Below are 25,366 nucleotides of genomic sequence, written 5' to 3' on the forward strand. Positions count from 1 at the left end.
GGCCGCGGAGGGGCGGAGCCGCCCGGGGGGCGCGGGGCGGCCGGCGGACATCTTGTGCGGCGGAGGGGAGCGCGGCCGCCGCGGGCCCTTCCCGGAGAGCAGGGTTTAACGCCTGAAAGGAGCCCGGAGTGGCGAGCGCTGAGCCCCGGGGGCCGTCCGCCTGCCCCCAGACTGGCAGTCGTCTTCCCCTTGCATGGAAAGGCTCCCGGAGCGGTTCCTATCCAGATTTCTCATTCTCAAAACACAGTAAAACAAAACACCTGGGGGGACTTTATACCCTTACCATGTTTAAAGAAAAAAAAAATGTTTATTTCTTTTCGCAGGTTAATTTTAAGTGGTATTTGCAACTCCCCTAAGTAATTTCTGTGAAGGTGGGCAGCACCTTTAACCTGCTATGAACAGAAGCCAGGAGGAAGTTCTCTGGTGGGAGGTTGACGCAAAGGGCGTCACGTTTTAACCGAAACTTTTAACCCAGCCTCACAGCGTGCCTCTGATGACCCTGCTGGTGTTTCAGAGAGCGCTCGGCCGTGGTGCGTGGGCCTGCTTTTGTCACAGGTGGCTGAAGGCATTGCTGAAACAAAGGTCTCCTGGGTGGTGGTTTTGATAGTGCATGTGCAGGCTCTCAAGTAGAGCCCGCCTTGGGCTCTACTAGAACTGCTGCTTTCCCTTCTCCATTACTTGTGTTGCCACTTGATGGAAATAGGAAAAATTGAAAGAATGTATTTCTTCTAAGAACCCCACTTTCCTTCCAGCTCAGTCAGCATCAAACAGCAAAACAATTTTGAATAATAGGAATTAAGAAAAACAGGGACAGAAAAGCACACTTGGTGTCCGGAAAGCCTTTCTCCACATGGATTCTTGGTGCTCAGACTGCTGTGAATAATGTTTCTAGCATTTAAATGTGCTAGCTAGATTTGAAGGTGACAACTCTTCGAGGAAGAAGTGACAGAGAGGTTGAGGTGATTTGTCCCTCAACCTTGAATATAGACAATTTCCTGCAAGACAGCATATTCCTACCCAGAGGTAGAAAGGTTATCTGTGCAGTGGGAAAGTCTCTCCATACATTCATGACATGAAAAATATTCAAGTTATCAGCAAGTTGATGAGGAAGTTCCTCAAAAAGGAATATTTACCATCTTTTGCATGTCTCCTTGGCTCAGGTTAGAGTTCTCTGAAGTCATCTTCTGGGCGGTGAGGGTCTGTCCAGCAGCAAAGGAACAAGGCTTCCACAGTGCCACTGTGACTGTATTCCACTAAATATATATATATGCTTACATACTTTTAAGGAACAGGTACATCATCTCATGTAATGGGCTAAATTATGTTTTATTGGCTTCTGGTGAAAAACCAGCTGTGACTGGAGAGCATCAGTGGGGTGTCAGGTGGTTAGAAAGCAATCTAAATCTACACACTTTATTGTGAGTGATACATAAATTGGTGAAGAGATGCCGAACTAGGTTTTTTCCTCTCCCAGCATCAAGTCTGTTATTTGCAATGGTATGATTTCATGTTAACATTGCTAAGTCAACCTTTTTATTGTCCTGGAATAAATAAGTACCTTTTATAAAATCAGTAAACATTTTCTTCCTTTTTTATTTTTTTCCCCACAACACAGGAACAAAACATATCCTGTACTGTTGTAAGAGCAGATGCTGTTTTGCACAGTTCTTTTACACAGAAAGTAGAAAGAGTGAGGAAAACAAAATGAAAATAATTTTCTATAATCGAAGACAATCAACTAAAAAAACTCACCAAACCCAAACCAACCCCTCAAACTTGTGACTCCATGACAACAGATCCAGCCTTACCATTTTAGAGGCACCAGAAGCCAAGCCAGTACTGCGTTTACCATCCCTTTGGTCTCACTTCTCTGCTGACTGCAGTTCACGGTTGTAATTGCTGGCCAAGTTTTACAGATGTAAGGATGATACTGATTGAGCAGAAAACCAGTTTTCGTTGAAAGTTAAAGCTTTTCTGATGGAAGATCAAGTTCCAAGATAAAGTACATATTCCACACAGGCTTAGCCCCAGTAGAATAGTTGCCTGAAAATGCTCCAGCTGCTGCACATAGAGAAGCTAAGTTGGAGTGGATAGGCAGAGCTGTGGTTGCAACAGGAGATAAGCCATTAGGCTTGGCTGCTGTCTCACCTTGAGAGCCTCCCTTCAGTATCACTTCATGTAGTTTGCACCTGTCACAAGATAGAAGACAGGTGATAAAGGAGCAGAGGCTTAAGGCTGCTCTTTCCATTAGTAGAATGAAAATTACATGTGCCAGAAGGTTTGGGCTAGTGGGCCTGACAAAAAAAAAAAAAAAAAAAAAAAAAAAAAAACAGACCTCAGCTGTGTCCCAAGCTGTTGGCAGTTTATTAGATAGTCATTACAGTAACATGAGGCACAAGCCTGATGCACTTGCTCTTCATCTTTTCTTAAGCCAGCCCTGTCCCTATATCTGTCATTCTCCCTTCTTTGTCCTGGTAGCAGACAGGGGCTGTCTGAAGTGTCTGCAACCTTCCACCTGCGACTGTTCTGAAATGCAGTCAAATGCTGTAATGTGGTCACCACATAGTCATTTATCAAGCTCAAGATGAAAATTTGTTCCTCAGTTCTAAGGTTTTCATCTCAAAAACTGTTAGCTCCGATTTAAAACTCAGCTATAACTTTAAGCCACAATGAGACACCTTGATTTCTGTGGTGCCTGAGTGGGTATGAGTTGTGACCAGTTAGAAAAATGAGTGTCAGCACCAGAGAGCTTTCAGACTGGAGCTGGATCTCTCTCAGCCTAAAGTATGCGAAGTAAGGAACCTTTCTAGATGCCTTGTGGTCAACAACAGTTTCTTATTTGTCCCATAAAGCCCACCCCAAAGAGAAGAGATTCTTTGGGCTGCCATGGCTGTGTGTGCATCTTACCAGCCCAGGCTTCAGTAAACAGAGGGACAGGCTCCCTTAGGCAAAACCTCAGGAACTACATAAATACCTGATCCCACCTCAGGGACATTAAGCTATCTTCCAGAAATGCAAAGTAAATCAGATTTGCAAGATGCTTCTGTTATGAAGCAGGTTGCTCCCTATGTGCTTAAGCAGAGGTTTGTGGTACAAGAGCCAGACAGAAACCAACTTGACGTGCTCTGTCGTGACTCAGAGGTGGCCAGAGAAGAGGGCAAGCTACTCCTCATTCCCTGGAAAAGTGTGAGGCCTTAGGTACTGGTCTGACTAAAAGGATCTTCATGGTCTGATTACACTAGGATTCTGCACAGGATCACCTGTAACCTCACCAAGCAGTGGTTACCACAGCAGGACTGCTCTCCGACTTTCGTACCACAGCTGGGCCACTGTGCAGCCAGGCATGCAAGAGCTCCAGGCAGAACAAGCACAGGCAAAGCGGCAGCCCAGCTGCAACGCTGTAGTTGGTGCAGCTGTTTGGGAGAGGAGAGATCTCTTTCCAAACCACTCTGTTTCATCCCCAAGAAGCCAACACAAAACATTTAAAAGAAGCCTTGAGCACCATCTCCGTCACTGTTAACTCAAACACCTCAGAGGGCTGCAGTGGTTAAATATTAAATGTCTCATTTTTCATGGGCATGCTCTTTCTTACAAATTCAAGGTAGAGAAGCCTCCACAGTACAGTCTGCATTAGACTGTCCTGAAGATAAATGCTGGATGTTTTTCAAGGCCAGGGTTTTCACTATCACGATGTCCATGAAAAAGTTTAAATTTCTGTGTAGCTGAATTTCGCACAAGTTTAACCAGATATATTTACTTACAAAAGCACATACCAGTGCAGGACATTTTGTAGTTAAGACTCTTCTCTCCTCCAAAATGGAGGCACACACAGCACACCCCCTGCAAGGAGAGGAAGGCATCAGTGGTCATTGCTGCTTCTGGCTTGAGCAGACTCAAACTGAGCTCTCAGTCTTCCATAGAAAACCACAAAAGCAAGGCGGTAAGGGCCCTAAAAGGGAGAGCAGCTTGAGTCTCAGCCAAAGCAGGCTGTGTCAGGGGCATCAGAAATTATTTTTAAAATGATTGTGCCCCATTGCCTACTGACATTTTGGTTCCCATAGCCCTGGACTTGGATGGGACCAGCTGAACACAGCTGTACCATGATCTAAGGAAGTAAAATTCCTTAAAGGACTTTTAGTTCCTAAAGGTTTTGATTTATTAAAATACCAGAGGAAAAAATCTGAGAAGTTTTCCTGATGTGTAAAGTGAACCTCAGACCAAATGCTCAGAAAGCAGATGGGTTTTGGATGTTTCAAACCGCTGGGGAAGAATGACACACAGAATCATAGACTCACAGAATGGTTTAGGTTGGAAGGGACCCCAAAAATCATCTAGTTCCAATCCCCTGCCATGGACAGTGACAACTTCCACTAGATCAGGTTGCTCAAAGCCCCATCCAGCCTGGCCTTGAACACTGCCAGGAAGGGGGCAGCCACCAGTGCTCTGGGCAATGTGTTCCAGTGCCTCACCACCCTCACAGTGAAGAATTTCTTCCTTACATCTAAATTAAGACTACCCTCTTTCAGTTTAAAACCATTACCCCTCGTCCTATCACTCCACTTCCTGATAGAGTCCCTCCTCATCTTTCCTGCAGGCCCCCTTTAAGTACTGGAAGGCTGCTGTAAGGTCTCTCTGGAGCCTTCTCTTCTCCAGGCTGAACAACCCAACTCTCTCAGCCTGTCCTCATAGGGGAGATGCTCCAGTGCCCTGATCATCTTCATGGCCTCGTCTGGACCCGCTCAAGCAGGTCCATGTCCTTCTTATGTTGGGGGCCCCAGAGCTGCACAGCATTGCAAGTGGGGTCTCATGAGAGCAGAGCAGAGGGGGAAAATCCCTTCCTTTGACCTGCTGGCACACTTCTCTTGATGCAGCCCAGGATACAGTTGGCTTTCTGGGCTGCGAGTGGACTTTGCTGGGTCATAGTCAGTTTTCCATTCACTAACACCCCCAAGTCCTTCTCTCAGGGCTGCTCTCAACCCACTCATTGCCCAGCCTGTATTTGTGCTTGGGATTGCCCCGACCCATGTGCAGGACCTTGCACTTGGCCTTGGTGAACTTTATGAGGTTTGCACAGACCCACCTCTCCAGCCTGTCCAGGTCCTTCTGGATGACATCCCTTCCCTCCAGCGTGTCAACTGCACCACACAGCTTGGTGTTGTCGGCGAACTTGCTGAGTGAGGGCGCACTCAATCCCACTGTCCGTGTCTCCAGCAAAGAAGTTAAACAGTGCTGGTCCCAGTACCGACCCCTGAGGAACAGCACTTGTTAGATCTGAAGAGCTACAATCCATCTGGGGTGCTCTGAGTTGGGGGAAGATCCCAAGTTTAGGCAACTATTTTTTAAATAGTTGCATACATTTTCTTGCATGTGTAAAATTCTCATGATTTCAAGCATTCACTTTCTCCAAGCAGAAGCAAGAACTTCCAGACATACAAAAGAAGTGAATTTCTCTTACTTGATAAGACAGGCATATTTTCACAGAGCTGTGAAACAACTACAATTACCAAGCTGTAGAAAACAATGAAAACTGTTTTCTGTCCTGTAAAAATTCAGAACAATCTCTTTCGTGGAGACAGAGTTCTCAATAAACCCAACAGTATCAAATCACATGCACAGAAGGAAACTGGAATTCTCAACAGGTCTGTGAAAGCTGGATAAGGGAACTGTTTCTTAGTGAACTGCATTTCTTCCATGAGTCTTCCCCAACAATAACAGTCCCCTAAAAGAGGAGAGAGGAGACTTAACAGGGAGTCAAGGGCACCAAGACAACTGCAAAAATAAGGTCCAAAGCTCGCAAGAAGTTTTATAACAATGTAAGTTATGTAAAAAAGCTAGAGACAGTGCCACTGACTGAAGTATTTTCTTGGAGTATTTCCAAAGCCAAGGGAAAATGACAACTTAGTAAGGCCAGCATGCAAGAAAAAAAAACAAAACAAAAAAACCCCCACCAAACCACAACCCTGCCCACAAGACAATTTGAGATGATCTGCATTTCTTAAGACAAATATGAATTTTCTAATATTTTTCTTAAATAATTTAACTTCTTAGCTCCCTTATAACTTTAACAGTACCTGTACATTCAGATTAACTGATACCAGTGAGAGACAGCAGTGGTAGAGAGTGCACATACACCCAGCTCTTCATGTTGAGATTCTAGTTGAGTAAAAATATGCCGTGTATTGAAAGATGCTGGCATGATCATTAAAGAGTTTGTCTGTTTTAAGTAATTTTGTTCTGTACATGTCCTCAGCATAAAACCTTGGTGAATGTTTTGACAGCTATATTCCCTTTCTTAGCAGTTCACGGAAGCTTACACCACTATCCTTAATAATAACAACAGGGATTCAAATTTTGAATAGGGAGCTCAAATATTAGAAAAATAACCCCACCAGATTTCTCTACTGCAGAATATAAATAAAATAATTCTTTCTAGTGTTTTAGTTGTATTCTAACTAGCTTTGCATTTTAAGTTACAGTCTTTATTATTTTGAATATCCTTGTTCAAAGTCAAATATGGAGACCTGAGACAAATCACAACAGATAAGGCCATCCAGCCTTTGAATTCTAACTTTGGTTTGAGCTCAGTATCTTCACAAACATGCCTGTGCAGAAATTTGATGCTGAATGATTACCTGCCTCTGCTCATTTCTCCTTTCTTGTTTTCTCACTGATGTGCCTATAAACTAAAGCAAAATGAGAGGCAGATAGGACCAAGTTTAGGTAAAACCTCCCCATTTCTGAGACAAGAAAAGGAAGCATGAAGGAAGTATTAAGGAAGTTTGTATGGCTGTTACCAGATTAGAAGCAGCATTCTCTACCCTGCCCTCCCTTCAGCGCACACAGATTTCAAATCTGTGAGAGAGGATACACAAGTCCTCACTACACTCTTGTAAAAAAGTTAGCCCTGTTGTGAGGATATCCAACACAAGATTTCTCTGACCTAGAAAAACAAACCTTCACTTTGGGCTTTGAGTTTCCTGTCCATGCTAGTAAAACCCATTAAAATTGTATTTTGCATGCTAATTTTGTATAATAAAAAAATACTTAGTTACATGCTATTTAAATTCCAGTTACCTCCTTCACTGCTTGCTGGTTTTAGTTCTCTGGCACTTGCTTTATTTTCACATGTGCTTCAAATAGAAACATTGATTAATTTTTAAAGTCATTATTATTTGCTCATTTGTCTTCAGGAAAAATGACAAAGGCACTCTTTTGTGAAGCTCATATTGACTGCTAGAGCAGGAAAACACAGGTTTTGATACAAGAACTTTTCAATTTCAAAACAAAATGGTCACCTTCAATGATCATACATAACTTCCTTTATTTAATGAGCATTGATGATGATCTAACAGGAGCAAATGGTATTAAGAAGGTAATGAAGCATTACTGTTGGCACAGTCAGCATCTAGCTGTCAGATACCAACATTTCACAGCATCTGTTAATCCTAAGCAAAGTCTTAGTAAAGTAAAATAACCACAGCAGGTTTCAAAAAACCACCCGTCACATGAGAACTGGGATGCCACTGTATTTTAAGGATTCTGTACAAAGTTACACAGAAGATCTTTTCAAAACAAATTTTAAAAAAATCATGAACTGCGTAGGACTATTCACCGTAACAAAACTAAAAGCTTGGGCATGGGGTGGCTTGTTTTTGGAAGAACACACCACCATTACTGTAATACTGAAGATGCATATATAACAGAACTTCCACCTCCAGTACTTAACAGAAACACATAAGGAAGTGTGTTGCATTTTCAGCATTCTAAAATTATTCTCCAAGCAGTACATGCCAACTACTACAACTCATGCAGATACTTGAGACAGCAGAGATTTTTTTTTCCTCATATACTAAAACAAGTCTTGCTTTTGCCAGACTCCATGATGGACATGTCTGTAAAGATACAGGGAACTCAGCTCATTCTGCTATGACTGTTCCCCGACCCTGTTGCTCAGCAGCAACACGTACCTGCATCTGTGAGGTGAGAGGGTTTCTTCCATCGCTTCCTTGTGATTTAAAGTAAGGTACATAAGGAGGAAAAGATCATCTGATAAAACAACACGTGAAATTAAAGATTCCACATGGTGCAGTAGTTGAAATACCAAATACCTTTCTTTTATCTTGCATCTATTGAGCAGAAACATGTAGATATAAACAAACCCACAAAACACATCCTATATTGACTTTTCTGTGCATCGCCCATTCCAGGCAGCTAGACTGGAGACCAGTACTCTACATGGAGGGAGGTGGAGGATTTCTCTCTGCTTAGTTGGTTTTAGGTTCTCCTAGAGTTGTTGGGGAGCAGATTTCCACACAGACTGGATGTAGCTCTGGTACAAACAGCTGTCACCTGAACAAGGATGGCTCCCTGGAGGATGAGGGGCACCCTGCTACACATGCAAGGAGCTAACACTGGCAATACGGTGTTTTCAGTGCCAGATGCCAGTGCCTTTATATTGCCTCCAGAACTGCAGGTTTTAGTGAAAAACCCTACAAAATAGCAAACTTTGATCGCTGTCAGAGTATGCTTTGGTTGTAATTTTGTCTGTTCCCACATAATACACTACGCCATCCTATATATGCCACTGTACCATATTCCACCATGAGGAATCAAAACAAGCTGACTTGAGGCTCTTTTGAAGAACACATAAGCAACTGTCCTGTTAACACAGTAAATCACTAGATAGAAACACACACTGTTGGACAGCTTAGAAAAACATGTTTTCTATTTATTTAAAAATAAGTTTGTAGTTACTACATTGCAGTGACAGTAATTCTTACACATACATTCTAGTTTGTATAAAAGGATTCAAAGTATTATGCATCAAAACTAACATAGAAAGTGTCCACATAACAGTAAAGAAATTTCCAATCCATATGTACAAAAAGAAAGGGCACTGTTATCCTGGTGAGATACTTCAGGTTATAACATAATCCATATTTCTGGAAGAAAAAAAAAACCTTGATAAAGCTAAAGAATTATAGTTTTCAAAACTGTTACTCATTACATACAACAGATTTGTGTTTTACATAATTCTGTACAAAATAAGTGTAATTTTTAATCTGAAAATGTGTCAGTTTCAAAATTACCCTTTCTAGGTCATTTCCATGAAGTTGAGCTCCATTCTATACATATTTAAACATTATGACAGAATTTAATTCACACAAGATCATTATCCAGTTGTCTGCCACACTTCTGCAGTTTTAGTATGGTCCAAAAATGTAACTTCTGTACGGTCTCAATGCATTAGCAAACCCAACACACGTGGTTGTAAGCACAAAATACACAGGCATGTGTACATGATAGGTACTCGTATTTCTTCCTACTCCTAATTTGTATGACCTCATTCTTTGTTCTTTCAGGGTACAAATTCATAGTATAGTACTACCTTCCCTCCCCTAAAATGTATTGTTTGTATGATTTGAAGTGAATTTCCTGATGTATTTATCTGCATTAAAAAGGATCCAAATGACTACTTGTCTCACTACCTACCTCCTAAAAGCTAATTTATTCACCCTTATTTTATTGCAGCATATAAGGTTTCTTTCTAGAGTGCCTTGAGGCTGTTATAACCTTGGGGGGAAGAAAAAAACCCCACAGTTTAAGATGTCTTTTAATCTAGTTTTCCTGACATGTTTCCTTCTCTAATACACTGTAAAAATGACATGGCAAATTCCCACATTAAAATTAGCACAAATGCAAGAGCATCTAGAGGTCAGCTCTAGTTCAAACGCTACCTGTTATTTCCCCCAAACATAGTAGAAAGTGTACAAGGTATATTCCCAATTCAAAATCAAGAAACTACATAAGCTGTCAATACCAGATTTGTTATTGGAAATACAGTCAAGCCTTGGTCAATTTTATGAAATTTAATACACTTTCCTCTGCATAAGGACAAGCATGTATATACAATAATTTACAGCAGAAAACTAACAGCCCTTTTATCAGTTGACTATCTAGGTCCCCTTGGAAACCAACCTGTTACAAGAACTTCAGGGATAAAAGAAAATATATAGTAATTTTACAGTTAATTTGTCTTCATTAGGTAGTAAACAGAAAATAAGCTTTTGCCGTTGCTAGGTGAGGTTTTAAAGCCCTCTACCTTCGGTATCACAGCACTGGCATAGTTTTATCTAAATTCTTGTTAAACAATCAACTCTCTCTCAGAAAAAAACCCCAACCCCCCTGAAAAACTACTGTGCACAAAATATACCATTTTAGAGTAAGGTAAGGACTCAGACCACAGTGTAATTATTGTAGCATGGCTGTATCTTGATTGACTAGCACTATGTTAAAATTACCTCAGCAAGATTCGCATGCTTCAAATTAAATGCAAATGTTGATGAAAAGTGAGCTTAAAAACCTCTAACCTCCCACCTACTATGTAAGTACAGGGTGAAAGGGTCCCATCCAGTTAAGCCTATTGCTTTTTTAAAATCAGTCAACCATTTAACATGTGCCTAAATTCAAATTACACGCTAAAGCATTTACTTGTAGTCCTTGATCCAACAAATGTGAGCAAAAGATTTAACAATGTGGTGTAACAAGCCTGAAGTTACTGAATGGACAGACTATTTTTTTATGTTGTGTGTAGTCTTTTTTGGTAAGACAAAAGCCTCTAGCACAGAATGAAAATTGGTACTTAAAAATATTTGTACAGCAATACAGTGAATAAGTAGTCTCTACACTACAATTTATTTTTTTATAGCTATTAATATATCCTACGTGCTGCATCAGGGTCCTTTATCAATTAATAGTTTTACAAATATTAAGCCATAGTAATATTTAACTCAACCAACTCAATCTTACAAGTCTACCAACAAACTGATCACATGTACAAACTGGACACTGTACAAATAAACATATGTAAATCTATATCACAGCAGTCTAATCACTGAAGGAAGACATTTTTCTGTAAAGTTGTACCACTGGTTATTGTCGAATGACAAAGAGCTCTAGTTCAATATTGACAATAATGAACACTATAGTGGTAAAATTTAAGTTCAGTTCCCAGAGAACACACAAACAACAGAAACAAAATGGCTAAAGAGTTGTTAAGTATGTAGGCACAGGTACAGTGATTTCTGTTAAACATTTAGAGCACACTGGTAGCACAGAAACAGAAGTTATTTCCTCACTGGTAGTCAGAGAACACACTGTTATTAAGATACCACTCAGCAGTAAATACCAATTTTAACGTTTCCCAGTAAAGAGTAAAATACCAGAACAGTATCCTCATTTCCATGTCAAATATAAATGAATTTGATGAATAAAACTGTATTAATTGCTGCCAGGTCTGTAAAACTGTTTGCGTGTATATGACTATGAACCTATGTTATTTACAATGCAAATGTGAAACAAGCACATGAGATTCTGATACTCCCATTTTCTGAACCAGTTGTTAGGTACTTGACATGACATCATAAAACATGCATATAACTATAGTTCTTAAATTATTTCAGAGCACTGACCAATAGCTTATTGCTCACATTAAAAAACTTAAAAGACTTTGTAATCAAAAGCTCTTGTTCTGTGCTGATACAGTATGTCAAAACAACCTCAAATAAAACATTTTTCCCCAATAAAAATGCAGTCTGATGGTGACTAAAGTCTTATAAATGAAGCCTGCAGCCTAGTGAAATTAAATTATAAAAATATAACCTTAAAATAAATCTGGTATTGATTTCTAATAATTCTTTATAGTGTTGCTTCTATTTAAAAAATTTGACACAAATTACCCACAATTTATTTTAAAAGGAAAAACATTAATGTGTCTAATACGAATTAAAAATTTAGTGGTTAAAGTCACCGATATTACTGTGTGGGAAGAAGTACCCATGTTCTGCAGGTAAGGCCTTCTATTCTCATAAAATTAAGTAGTACAATTTTCTACCTACTGTTAAGGGAACGCATATTATTTCAGTCTCCGAAACTTACATACAAGGTATTTTCCATATATAAATATATACATAAACATGCCATATAAAACATTATTACAAATGGAGTAAATACAGAAATTGAATTTTAGATATAATCTATTTCATATATTACAATGCAGATAACATCAGGAAATTACACATTTTCAAATGATTGCCTTCATCAGTGAGATTTGACAAAATAAACAAGTAGAATCAATTAGCTTTGACTTGTGAAGCTGTATTGCAACTGTACAACCATAGCTTGTTATCTTACCAAATGTTTAGATTCCATTTTAATTGAACGATAAAGAAATACTTGTTAGAAAAAAATAAATATACTAACAAATGAAATGCAAATTAATTCCTGCTCCCCAAATTCTTCTGTAACAATTCAAAGAGGATCTGGAAAATATTTTAGCCATTTTCTGTAGCAAAATGCGTAATGAACTACATAAAACTAGGTACGGTGGATACTAATTTGCTATCCACAGTACCATATATCTGTTCCTCTTGGTGCCAGATACTAATGTTCTTTGTTCCAACATTTACTTTTTTTTTTCTGTAACAGAAAATAAATAGTGAGGAATCAGGCTTCAAATACATATACAGAATCTGTGCAAATTTAAGGTCTTAATTCTGTATGCCCTCCCCTCCAGATATTGCAGATAGTGTTTGGAAAAAAAAAAATTATTATTATGTAAGGGTGTACAGAATTGAGGTTTCATTTCGGGTTTATTTTTTCAACTAATCAGGGTCACACACACACAAAAAAAAAGTCTTCCACACTACCTGAACTTCCAAAATAATGTATAACCAGAAAATTTTGGTTACATTTTTGTACCATACCAGATCTCAGAAAATATGACTACTTCTGTAATTTTTTTTTCCTTAAAACTGGACAATACTTTTTTTAAGTGATAGAAAATGGTATTAAAGTTTGTTTGTAAAGGTATAAAATAACTAAATGTACCATAAACAAATAAATAACTGCTTTTCTTTTCCAGAGCAGTACATATAACAATACATTCCCCTAAGTCATATAGTTATCATTTACAATAGACAACTTAATTTTACTAAGGATGCAAGAAATAATAGAATACAAGGCACAATCATTAAATGGAATTTTTCTTTAGGGTGTATATTGACTTATGTCAGCGTGATATACCATAAAAAGTGCAGAAAAACACAATGTGCAATGAGACCACTGTATAAAACATGATTGCATAAAAAGTGATTTGGCCTTTTAACCTTAATAATTGAAAATAACCAATCTTCCCCTTAAAATTAAACTATAAAGTATGACATTTTAAAATTTATTTTCAATTCTAGTGCTATCTAAAAAATCCTGAAAAAAATTTATACCTGGGTAATATTTTATATGTATGTGTTTATGTATATATTAATATATACACACACACACACACACACACTCTTCTTTGTAGGTCATTTTAGCCTCTTAAGCATGTCTAAAGTTGTAGAAACAACAATCAATCTGGATCAGAAAGTAAACATAATTCCATACCTGTCCTGTAATTTCCTTGAATCCTTTAACCAATTATACATTTCATCTAAAACATCTCTGTCAAAGGACCCCACCAGTGCATTAGTCTCTACCAAAAGTACCAAAAAGGATACATTTCAGAACAATGTTAACAACTTACTATTTAAAACAATACACAGCTTTTATCACTGCAAATGGTATGCTGTACTGACACTCAAAAAGAAAAAAAGGCTTTCCACTGCACTGATTCTCAGTCTTTGGCACAATAAACAGAGATTTAGTGATTGATACAAGAATCAAGGTCTGAAAAATTAGACATTAGTCAAACTTTTTCCAATGTGGATATATATAAATATTTGTGATTACATTTTTGCTATGTTTGGCAGAACTCAGATAAACCAACAGCCTGTGCTAGGCTTCTTTTGCAGTTGAACATTCCATCACAACTGAAATTAAGCATTATCAGATTAGCAAAGTTTGGTATTTTTGTATTTAATAGAAATGTAAGTGAATTTACCGCCACTTTTTGCCAAAATCTGCCTTACTAGGCGACGTGACTTTACAATCAAAGTGTACCTTGCTTGGTCAAAAATAGACTTTTGTTTTCAGTTTGTGGCATTAAAAGTTCTATCACCTTTTTTTAATTGTGTAGATATACTACGCACTACTCAAGCAGAGTAGTTCTCAACTCTGTACGTCAGTCAGAAATTGCTTCAATTATTGTCAACTGTGGACAAAATGAATGTTGAAATGCATAACCTATTTGGAGGGCAATAAATAGCAAAAGTTTAAAATATATATTTATTTCAAAGAATGTTCTTTCAGTTTATTTTTTGCTAAATTTTTCTCCCCAAATCAGAACATAGTCTTCTAACCCATAATAGCAGCAGGGAAGCAGAAGTCTGTTCTGCTGTTCCTTAACTGTACCTGCTTCATAGCATTCTGAAGTAAAACCCTTGGTAAAAATTACCAACCAATTAAGTTAGCTTTTGCTTTTTCAGTCAACTTTCGGACTCTGCCTCTGCTAGATGTTCCAAAAGTTAAGGAGGTGTCTTCAAATAATAGCTGCCTTTGCTCTTCCTCAGAGTCATCTTCATTGTAAAAGGCTGTCCTCCTACCCTGGTTTCTAGTTCTCATGTGAGGTTCAGAATCTTTAAGCTCTTCAGACCCCTCCTCCATAGGCTCATCTATCTTTTTCCTCCTGCTTCTGGTTTGCATTTTAACATTTGCAGGAACTAAGAGGTCCGAGCCTGGCTGATGGGTCTTTATCTTCCTTTTTGGCTTTCTACCCCCACGGCCTTTTTTATGTAACAAGTCTTCCTTCATATTATTTTCAGAAAGAGAATTGCATGCAGTAGAAGCAGAGGCTTCTTCTGGTATATCCCTTGTGGTCTGGATTGTATTCTGCTCTGCAACCTTTTGCTGTTCAACAATTTGTAGCTTTTTTGGTTTTCTGCCTCTTTTCTTGTGCACCACTTCACAGCTACTGTTATTAGTCTCCACCTTCGGCTTCCGTCCGGGACCTCTTTTAACTGGAGGTTTCGAGGGCTGTCCTCCATGGCCATTTACCTGAATGCTTCCTGATGCCAACGCATTATTCTTGCAGTCTGCTGTAAAGAAATTAGAGTACTTTGTGTTTACACTCATTTTCACACTACCTTAATAAAACTCTTACTAAAATATCTGAATGGACTCACAGTAATTGTCAATCTGTCAAAATCTAAGAAACCCAAATTAGAGCTCAAGGAGTTTCATGCCAGTATGCAATGAGAACTAACTTCTAATTGGGTAGCTTGAAGAAAAAAAAAAAAAAAAAGAAAAAAAAATGAAAAGAAAAGCAAAAAGGAAAGAAAGAAAAGAAGAAAGGTAAAAAAGGGAACGGCCCAAGTGTTTTTCTTGGTTGATACAACAGCAGTGGACAAAACCTCCTCCTTGGTATCTGCAACAGCAAAAAGCTGCTCAAGAAGCACTGCTACAAGGATTGGGAATGCTTCACAGCAGGTCATCTCTGAAGAAATGGAGCTTTTTCAGCCTGAGGTAGCATCCTTTATAGCCAGTTCATGAGACCAGGGTTACTTCAACCAGCAAGGAAGAGGGTAAAACATGGGAGACTAACAACAACAACAAAAATGATGCAGTTTGCACAGATTTCTCATATTTATAGATACATGACAGAAAGTATTTGCTTGGAGACTTTTATGGGCTATGATTCTCTTAGGTGAGTGGTACTCCACTTCCTCAGTGGAGCACAACACAGGACCTCTTACGGAGGTGTTCTGATACCACAGCCCTTGCCTAACCAGGAACAGACTTGTAGCCAGCATGACTGTTCATTTAGTCCTTTGATGGAACATCCACGCACAGCTACTGCTGTGTTCAAATGTGCCTCATCTTTCACTAAAAGCACAAGCCTCCGCTGTCACGTGAGCAAACTTGCAGAAGACACATGGTCACCTCAACATTAAGATACCTCTGACATGACCAAACATCCCATCGTATAATGTGTGCATATTCAGCCATGCAACGTGGCAACAGCTGAGGCCTGTGTGAAAAAGCTTGCAAGAAATGGACAGATATTTAACTTAGCAGACCACAAGCTGCTTTTTCAGAAGCATGGAAGAGTAAGAACCAACAGATAATCCCTCAGGGAGAGGAGGACTACAAGAAGTAACCAGATTAATTAGGTGGGGCCTGAAGTGGAGTTCATTGTTTCTCAATCTTCAGAGAAAAGAGGCTTAGTGGGTCTAGCTGCTTCACAGGAGCTTCGTAACAGTTCAAAGCTCCTTCATGAGCAGGAAAACTTTTATGACTAGGGTTAGTCTTTGGTCTCCACAGAAGCTTTAAGGTATCCAGACATCAAAAGACCAAGCAAGTTCAGTCAGAAGATTACATGAAACTAGGTCAGATCAATCCATACAAATATACTAAACAGAAGCAGTAAACACTGCATAGTTCTATTCTGTTGTGGCAAAAAAAAAGAAAGAATGAAGTTGCTGCTCGCATGCTCTGATCTTTATGCTTGCGGAGAATGTCATGACAGTGTTCCTGACCCAAACAGAACCCACATACGTTTTAGTAGGTAAAACCACAAGGTTTTAAATGTGACCCTAGACAAGTCTGCTTCGGAATCTGAGAACTCATAACATGACTCTTGTAATAATTTAAATGAAGGTACAGATGTGTTATCTAAGCCAATTTTGATATGTTAACAGTTAAAAACCCACAGAAATGGTGTTAAACAATAGTAAAAACAGTGCTAATTTATCAAAAGGAAACTAACTGTGACTCAGTTGTTCCATCAGACTTCCCTATTCTGCTAATTCATAATGCATACTAATTTCCCCACCCTCAGATTATCACAACTTCAGTACAACACTACAGCCACAACATCAGTAACTGAGGGGCAAAAGTTCCAAAGAAACTCCATACCTTGTTGATTAACTGTGGAAGATTTCACTTTGCGTTTGATTTGCTTTTCTTTCTCAGGATTTTCTCTTGTAGAGTTATTCCTAGTGTTATGACTGTAATCAGATTGACTAGGGATTGATAAAATATTCTGGTTCTTGGAATGTTTGGTTGAATTCTCCAGTACTAGAAGGACAAAAAGAAAAAAGTATTAATCAAGTAGTTTATACCAAGTAGTTAATTACATAATACAGTTTATATTCAATCTTATCTGGCTAAAAGGAAGTCATGCTCTACTACAAACAATTTGAATTAGTGATCTAGAAATGAGAAAGCTTCCTGGATAAAAACAACATAGCCTAACTTGTTCAGTTTTCCTCTGAGAACCTCAAAGGTCCAGCAGCTTGAAAACAGAACTCTTATCTGAGAAAAATACATTAGATTTCCAAAAAAGCAAGTTTTATGTCTAAAAACATTCACAGCTTATATATATTTAAAAAAAAAAAAAAAAAAAAAAATCAAAAAACCAACTTGCCTGACTTTCCTGACCCTGCAGTAGTATTAGGCTTTGTAATTAAAGGCTTTATTGTTAAAGGCTTTGCTGCTGAAGAAGTAGATGGTTGCTCTGTAACAGTCACATCTGTTATCCCCCTATTGCTTCTAGTCCGCACAAGGGAAGAGGCTTCAGATGCTTTTCCATTCATCTGAGGTGGAGCATGTCTCAGTGCTGTTGACCGTGCAGGTGCAGAAGATGAAGATGTGGCAGAAGTTTCTGCCTTCAGCTGAGGTTTTATTAATCTCCTCTTCCTTTCAGGGCTGCAAAAAGAGTAACAATTGAATAAAAGTGGATGGCCACTTTTTTATTTTACAGGAATATATAAAATTATATGCTAGTGTCTGAGATTGTGGGAGTAAAACAATCATCTCTGTATGAGGTATGTTAAAAATATGACATTTACTGTGGAAATTCATGTAGTTGTGAGCCTCTGAAAAGTGAATCTTTACAAGAGATGCTATAGTTATATGACGAAGCATGATGCCATCACTATCCTAACGATGCTGTTTTACTGTACATGTTTAGCAGTTATTTGAATTTTAAGCACTTACACTAGGATAGCTCTAAGTAAAGTTTAAAACTCTTCCACATCATAGGGACTTGCATGTCAAAGCTATCATTCTGCAATATAGGGAATAGTAAAGGAATTATTAAGAAAAAAAAACCACACTAAGTTCTACTTTTAGGTATGTCAAATTTGCGGAGCATGTAACGAATACTGTAAAGGAATTAATGTACCTGGATGCAACACTACTGGAAACTGAGCTACTTCTACTTCTTTTTTTCCTTCGTTTCTTTATTGTATTTCTTTTATGAAAGCGCAGGGCAGATTTATAATCCGATAAAATAGAACTTATGTGTTCTTCAAAGAAAGCAGAAAGGCGCAAACTCATGCTGTAGATCTAAAAAAGAAAAGCCAGTAAATAAGCAAGTTGTATACTTTTCCAAAGCATCATTTTACTTATCACTGAACAATAGCTAGAAAGTTAAAACGGATTAATATGAAAATGTTTTAAGCAAATTTACAGTCCGTCTCAACAAATTTACACTAATCAACATAAGTCTGCTTTAACTATTTTCATGTTTTTAAAAAGTGTATTACAACTGAAGATCACACAGAAGAGGAGAAATTAGAAAAAACACCTTTCCAGAATGCATCCCTTTCTAGCTTCAGCACAAACCACAAAGAAATCCTTAATGGAATTTTACTGTATCATACCTAGGGTCAAAAACCTAATTTCCTTCTGTATTAAGTTGTATCCTCATATCCTATATTTGAACATCAGTGTATTCCTCTTATGGATTAATTGATACTACAGTGAGTTGGCTGCAACAGGTACAACAGATGTACTAGAATTATGTAGATGCACATTTTTCTTCATATCTGTTTTGTTTGCTTGTTTATTTTCTAGACTCAGATGATTTACAGAAAGACCCAATCAAACTAGGTGTAGATGACAACCAATTATTTGAGCACAGTTGCTATTAATTCTGGAAACAAAAACCATAGACATGAACTGTCTAGGTACTTTAAGAGGGGACCTAGCACCTTCTTAGAATATGAAACACAAAGACAATATTAAACAGTTGCCTACCTAATGACACACCAGATGAAATATCTGAGGGCCAGACTAAACAGTGTGACAGATTCTGCATATATTACTGGAGACATACGAAGAAATTTCGTAAGAAAATATGTAAAAAAATATATAAACATGTACATCTAATGTGCCAAGGAAAAAAAAAAGCTGACAGGTTTCGGTTTACTCTTCAAGTAAGAATCAGCGATGTAAACATGCTAAAAAATTAACTGAATGCATCACCTTCCAACAACTATGTGCTGCATACATATGTACTGAAAGTACACAGGTTCTGGAATATTAAAATTCTTGACAAAACCTTCCACTTCTGAGTAAAATAAAAAACCTACAAGTTTCCTACTGTACCAGTCTGTTTGGAAGAAACATGAAAAAATATGAAAATGTCAGAATATGTGGAACCATGTATGTCAAGCATTTTTGTATCTTGGTTTGAGATCAAGAAGATAAACAAAAACCACAAAAAGATTCAGACCTGCCCCAAAAGCCCTGCCCTTTGGTGCAACTGAACGACAAGAGACAAGTGAGCAGGATTGTCTATTACTGACTGAAGAGAGATCAATCACCAATCAGTCCTTCCTGCTCATCACATAGTAAGGAATTTGTCCCTGCATTTTAAGATAGTAAGTCCTGATGATTAATTTGCTATTTATAACAGCCAAACGTAAAAGCTAGTAATTCTAGTCAAACACAATGAATATTAGTAGAAGAAAAGCTATGCAGAAGGCTTGAACATGCCTACATATACATTTACAGTTTTCACTAACAGATACTGCACCTACAAGTCAATTTGAGAGAATATATCATGTTTCTACAGATCTTTCCTTCAGTGTGGCTCTCTCTTCAGATCTACTTTCAAATATTTACTTTTGAAACACACCTGCAGAACATCAGAACTTCAGGCATTTAAACAGCATACATTCCTTTCCTTTAAAATACAAAGCTATGCCACCTTCTCAGAAATATTAATGTTTGAAGATCCGAAATAATTAAACTTGTTTTTGAAGTAATCAATTACATTGTCTCTCTGTTTTTCTGTCTTTAATTTTTCAGTTGTAAGTATTCTTTCAAACAAAAGAAGATTTACCCTTGATCTTTTACTTGGTGTATAAGCCTTGGAATTGCTGAAAATAAGTCTCACATCTTTACATAATTCCATCGGTGACTCATAGTTACCAGCTTCCAGTGTTTCTCTAACAGTAGCAAAATCCATAGGAGTGTCAATAATATCTCTATAGTCCTGTTCAGAAATAGCAACGCGATATATTATAAATTATTTTTTCCAAGTCTTAATGCATCATTTTCATTAGGGTGCATTTGATAAACCTGTTTAAACCAAATGTTCTCTTTTAATAGGTATTAAAGACTGCTAAAGACATTTTGCTCCTTTCTACTCACACAATGTAACTTCAGACATATTTGACAGGATCAAGGTTAGAAGTTAATTGATACAAGACTTAATTCATTTTGTAAACAGATTTACTGAAATACAATGCTCAAAATTTTGTGTCCTAAGGGTTGTATTACTGACACACTGTCATCAAGATAACCATAATATGAAAGTGTGAGTGTACGCTTTCTGGGTGGCTTAACAGCTCAAACTTGGTACTAGGCCTAATACTGTTTTTACTTATTAGCTTTAATGAAGTTTGAATATTTGAACCTGATCAGAGGCTTAGCACATCCCTGCTGAAACCTAAGCAGTTTCCCAAATGGAGATCTGACAATTTAGGAAAGTAGTATTAAAATAATGAAAACCCCACAGGCTTAAATAGGACCCTACTCAAGCCAACCACAGAACTTTTTCCCTAGGATATGGAAGAAACAGAGGAATATCCAATACGACAAAAAGCTTAAATACCAAAATTAACCAAAAAGTTGACTTAATCCACCAGAGCAAACAGAACCTGTATGACTGCTTCTGAACGTTAAACAGGTTTGTGACACCAGGTAGGAGAGCATTTCATGCCCAAGCCTAGCAAGGTGCTCTCTATCAGCTCATTTGAGGATCTCGAACACAAAGGGCCACTTGCAGTTGACCACAGCATAAGGTTTATGTTACTTTAAAAATTAGGTGCTCAATGGCTGCAGAAGTGTCAAGACAGATCTACTAGTGACTTCTGAAAGAAAAGCATTTCTTTTCTCTGATTGAGATGATTAATTCCCCTCAAGTTTATCACCTTAGAGTGATTTTTTTAAAGAAAAACAAGATATGCTAGAAGAAAAGCATGCAAAAACCTTTGTTACTTAAAAGGCTAAAAGAGGTCCAAGGCAACAAGACTTTTGTGTTAAAATATTCTGTAGTTACAAATGGCTGCTCATGGCTATCAGAACTCCACTGTAATCACCCAAACAGAAAGCAAAATTTAGGGAAGACATTGTTACTATAGTTAATGGTTCACTACAGTTCTTCAGTGGGTACTTTTTCTGCATCAAGCCCAGATGACCGTATGAAAAGGACTTTTAGCTTTTATACTTCTAAGATGAAAACAAAAAATGATTCATGACAACATCTGTCACATGCAACAACCAAACACATGCACTTCATATATGACCATTTTTCACTTGGGAAGATGCATCTTAACTGCAAAAGCTGTAGTTTACTTAACAACATAGGTGTCCCTGAATATAAAACATTTTACAACTTAAGTATTTAAGAGAGCAGAGAAGTACAGTTTCTTTTGAAATTGCTTTTAGAAGACAATTGCTTTTAGAAGACAATTGCCCGAATTTTCAATTAAAAGAGTTGGAGAAATGGTCACAGTCAAAAAAAACCTCAAACCTAACAACTGGATGATAAGCAGCCTTCCTGTTCTAAAATACTCACTGGGTATTCAAGGAGATCCACTGGTTGTCGAAATGGTTCAGAGTCTTCGCACTGAAAAATGAGATTCAGCAGCTCCTGGCATTGCTTCTTCCATGATTGAATGTCATATGACTGAGCTCTATTACGCAGCCGCCGCTTTGGCTGATGATCCTGAAATGACATTATTGGCTGGTACATATTAAATAAACTAGGTGTTTTTACAAAATCTAATGGAAGAAGTACCCTGCAGGATTCTAATTAATGAATTAATAACATGCAGCAGCAGAGACAGAAATGCTTTTACACCAAACAGCTCAGAACACATCACTTGAAGTTCAAAACTTCCCAAAAGCTGACATCACATGGTAAAAAAAACATTTTCTATTTTACTTTTTTTGGTTTACAAATGCATTTGTAATTATTTGTAACACTATAAAACATTTTTTTTTAAAAAAAATTACCTTTCTTTTTCTAGTGGAAGTTCCTGGCACATTTGTGTCTTTCTCTTCTTCCTTTGAGCAAGATAATGAGTCGCATAAAAAGGTTAAAAAAATATAAGCATATATGAGTAGATGAGTCCTTTTATACTTCATTTGTAATTTGACTCCTTACAGTTCTATCCCTGTCCCTCTGGAAAACATTTCATTTGACTGTCAGTTTTGAGAACCTCTCAGAAGTCTAAGCACCATCTAAATTCTCCAGTAAAGACTCTCTGCACTAAACGAGGAAAGGAGGCTGGATTTTTACCCAGTTTCTCAGCTGACAAAAAGAAACACTTAATTTACAGAAGTATATCCCACTCCCTTACAGTGATTGAAATCAGTACTTTTGTGTTGAGCAGGAGATAAAACAGTGGTCCCATTTCTCCAGTCTATCAATGCTAACATCTAAGGCACAACCACTTACCTCATCGGAGTCAGACAACACCTTCTTCTTCATGGCATTGTATAATGGAATTATGTCATAGCAACTCTGGTCTCTGTAAAAAGAAATATATACTAACATTTATTTTCCATCTTCACCTATGGAATCAACTGAATTCTGCCTAGGATAAGGAAAATGTAATATGAAGCCATTCCCAAATGAAACAATAAAGTGTTTAGTGCTATATGAATGCTAAGAGGACTGCAGTGATAAGAAAAGCTACTCTTCTGCTCAAGAAGGTATAAAATATTATCCACACTCTGTAAGATATAGACTACTGAACACAGTCAATGTTTTAAAATTTAAAATTGTCATCCTTTACTATGAATTTATTAGCATTAGAAGAATCTAATACTATAGTACATAAACGGCTTTGGGGCCAGACAGCTTTCTAAGAAACACTACAGCGGATTTAGTGTACAAAAGTGCAATGTAATATATTAGCACCCCACTGTGTAAGACATTTGAAATGCTATATTTGTGTAAGGACTAACTCTTATTGTATAAACCTGCATAATTAAATTAGCAAAACAAACACCAATTTTCAATTCTTGTATAACATAGCAAACTTCTACACAAAAGAAAGCCCAAAGGTGTTCTCCTATGTAGCAATGCAAGCCACCAGAAAAAAAAGGAGTAAACTCTCCCCCCCCCGCCATTTTCTACTTTTAAAAATATTTCAGTAACTTAAAGACTAAGCCTTAGATTCTCAGATGCATCTAGATATTTCACTCTCATTAGAACCACAGGGTTTGCCTTCCACGATTGAGGCCTTCTACCCTAAAATTAGAACCATAAAAAAAAAAAAGTCTGGGCTTTATATACATTGCTAGTTCAGTTAAATGAATATATTAATAGATAAGCTATAGGCCATTCTTAAATAAGAATATCCATGTGTTGCACTAATTTAGCTAAGCCAATTAAAAACACATGCTCTGAAAAACCCTGAGCTGCTTAATTAGGAAAAACCATTTAGGATAAAGTTGTTAAAGAAAAAAATTAGTAACAGAGAAGCCCTTTAGATACGTATCTGTTCCTAAAGGTGTATTTCACAAAAAATTTTAACATCTGAAGCACTTAAGTATTTTTTACTCTCCAGTCAATATCAGAAATCACAGGCTCTGAAGATATGAAAGATTTATGCATGGAATCAAAGTCCTAGATTTCCAAATACATAATACATTTCTAATGTTTTTAAGAACACATGTAATAAAAAAGAACAAGATTCAGTTTAACACTGAGAAACTAAATCAATAACCATGCCATGATTTTTGTTAAACTAATGAAGTATCTTGCCATTTCTACAAGGTGGGAACAGCAGCATTCACTATGTACAAGCAAAACAAGCAGTGGACACACTGGGTAAGCTCTTCGTACAAACTTTAGGTCTGCAGATGTGTCAGCTGAGAAATCTGAAACATTTCTCAGTTTTTCTACAGGCAATAGTAAAGAATGTTTGAAAGACAACTATTTCTATTGACTACAAAGCCTCTAATTTTTATTTTGCATTTACTATCTTCCATCACATTATAAATGTAAAGACTTTAGAGTTAAATGCCCACAATTATGTTAACATAGGCAGTATTCAAACTCAAAATTAGAACTCCTAACTTACCTATAAATGTATCTATCACTCCTGAAGATACTGAGACCCATTTTTAGTAATTAGCTGAAAGTCTCTTGAAATAAAATGCCACGCCAATGTATTATAAGACTTTGTTCTGTTTTGCCAACTTACGTACTCTGTCAAGATAAGCTTTATTTTTTTCTGCCTCAACAGCAAACAACTGGGTTATTCAAGATGCAGAACTATTTCACTTTAAAATTCACATCTGAAAAGGCTAAATATCTTGGTAAGAGATGGGAATAACAACAGACCTACTAAGCAACTCACTTTATGAAGTGTAACAGGAGATCTGTGACAAATTTGGCAGATTTGACAATAGGACTTCCAGGTTCATTAAATGTGCGAGTATTATGTTCTATGTACCGGACTTCCCACATTAATGAAGAAAGGCGCCTGTATGGGACAGGAGGGAGGGGGAGGAGAATGGGGGGGAGGGGGGGGAAAAAAAGACATACTTCATGTCTAGCAATGTATATGAAACAGGAGAAAAAGCCTTACAAACCTTCTTCCAATGTATTATCCCATTAATTGTATTTTTACATTAAATCAGAAAACACACACGCTTCAAGATGTTACCCTATGTGACCAGCAGAAGGCAGCTTCCTCAGGCTTCCTGCTCTCATGTTATGTCCTGTGTCGATTTATACAAATAGCTTTGAGAATACACATGCGAGAATCCTTGGGAAAATTCAGCTGTGATACTTCAGCTTTTATTATTCCTTGATGACATACATAACCCACCCTGTATCAGCCCTTAAGTCACAGCTGAGAATTAACAAAATAGTAATTAAAATGATTAAAAGTATAAATTTTTCTGACATTTCCTCACATAGCTCTGATTTAATGACCTAACTACAGAATAGACACATTATAAAAAATGATGCACAAAAGCAAAACCTGAAAAAAAAAATCCAAATATAAAAAAAGATAGAATGAAAAAAAAAAAAGAAAGTACATACTATTTCAAATAAAAAGTGTGACAGCACAGAAGTTGTAAATATACGCAATCTTCTATTTTCATACTGGCAAAA

The 25,366-nt window shown here is 37.5% G+C and overlaps 1 protein-coding gene across 4 annotated transcripts in view; it reads right to left on the reverse strand.

Moving 5' to 3' along the window:
• Nucleotides 1-8,707: 8,707 nt before the first annotated feature.
• PHIP (pleckstrin homology domain interacting protein) overlaps nucleotides 8,708-25,366 on the reverse strand; it is a 106,373-nt gene continuing 89,714 nt past the window's right edge. For 3 of the 4 annotated variants that reach the window (XM_026845215.1, XM_026845213.1, XM_026845216.1), the window contains 9 exons: nucleotides 24,603-24,728; nucleotides 22,691-22,763; nucleotides 22,246-22,296; nucleotides 21,806-21,955; nucleotides 20,066-20,218; nucleotides 18,119-18,282; nucleotides 17,360-17,640; nucleotides 16,849-17,010; nucleotides 8,708-15,029 (listed from right to left, as the gene is read on the reverse strand). In XM_026845215.1, the coding sequence (XP_026701016.1) occupies nucleotides 14,386-15,029; nucleotides 16,849-17,010; nucleotides 17,360-17,640; nucleotides 18,119-18,282; nucleotides 20,066-20,218; nucleotides 21,806-21,955; nucleotides 22,246-22,296; nucleotides 22,691-22,763; nucleotides 24,603-24,728 (1,804 nt within the window). In that variant the 3' untranslated portion in view covers nucleotides 8,708-14,385. The remainder of the gene's footprint in view (nucleotides 15,030-16,848; nucleotides 17,011-17,359; nucleotides 17,641-18,118; nucleotides 18,283-20,065; nucleotides 20,219-21,805; nucleotides 21,956-22,245; nucleotides 22,297-22,690; nucleotides 22,764-24,602; nucleotides 24,729-25,366) is intronic. The other variant, XM_026845212.1, reaches the window with a different exon arrangement.

This window comes from Athene cunicularia, assembly GCF_003259725.1.
Source record: "Athene cunicularia isolate RWA chromosome 3 unlocalized genomic scaffold, athCun1 chr3_part1, whole genome shotgun sequence".
Taxonomy (NCBI): domain Eukaryota; kingdom Metazoa; phylum Chordata; class Aves; order Strigiformes; family Strigidae; genus Athene; species Athene cunicularia.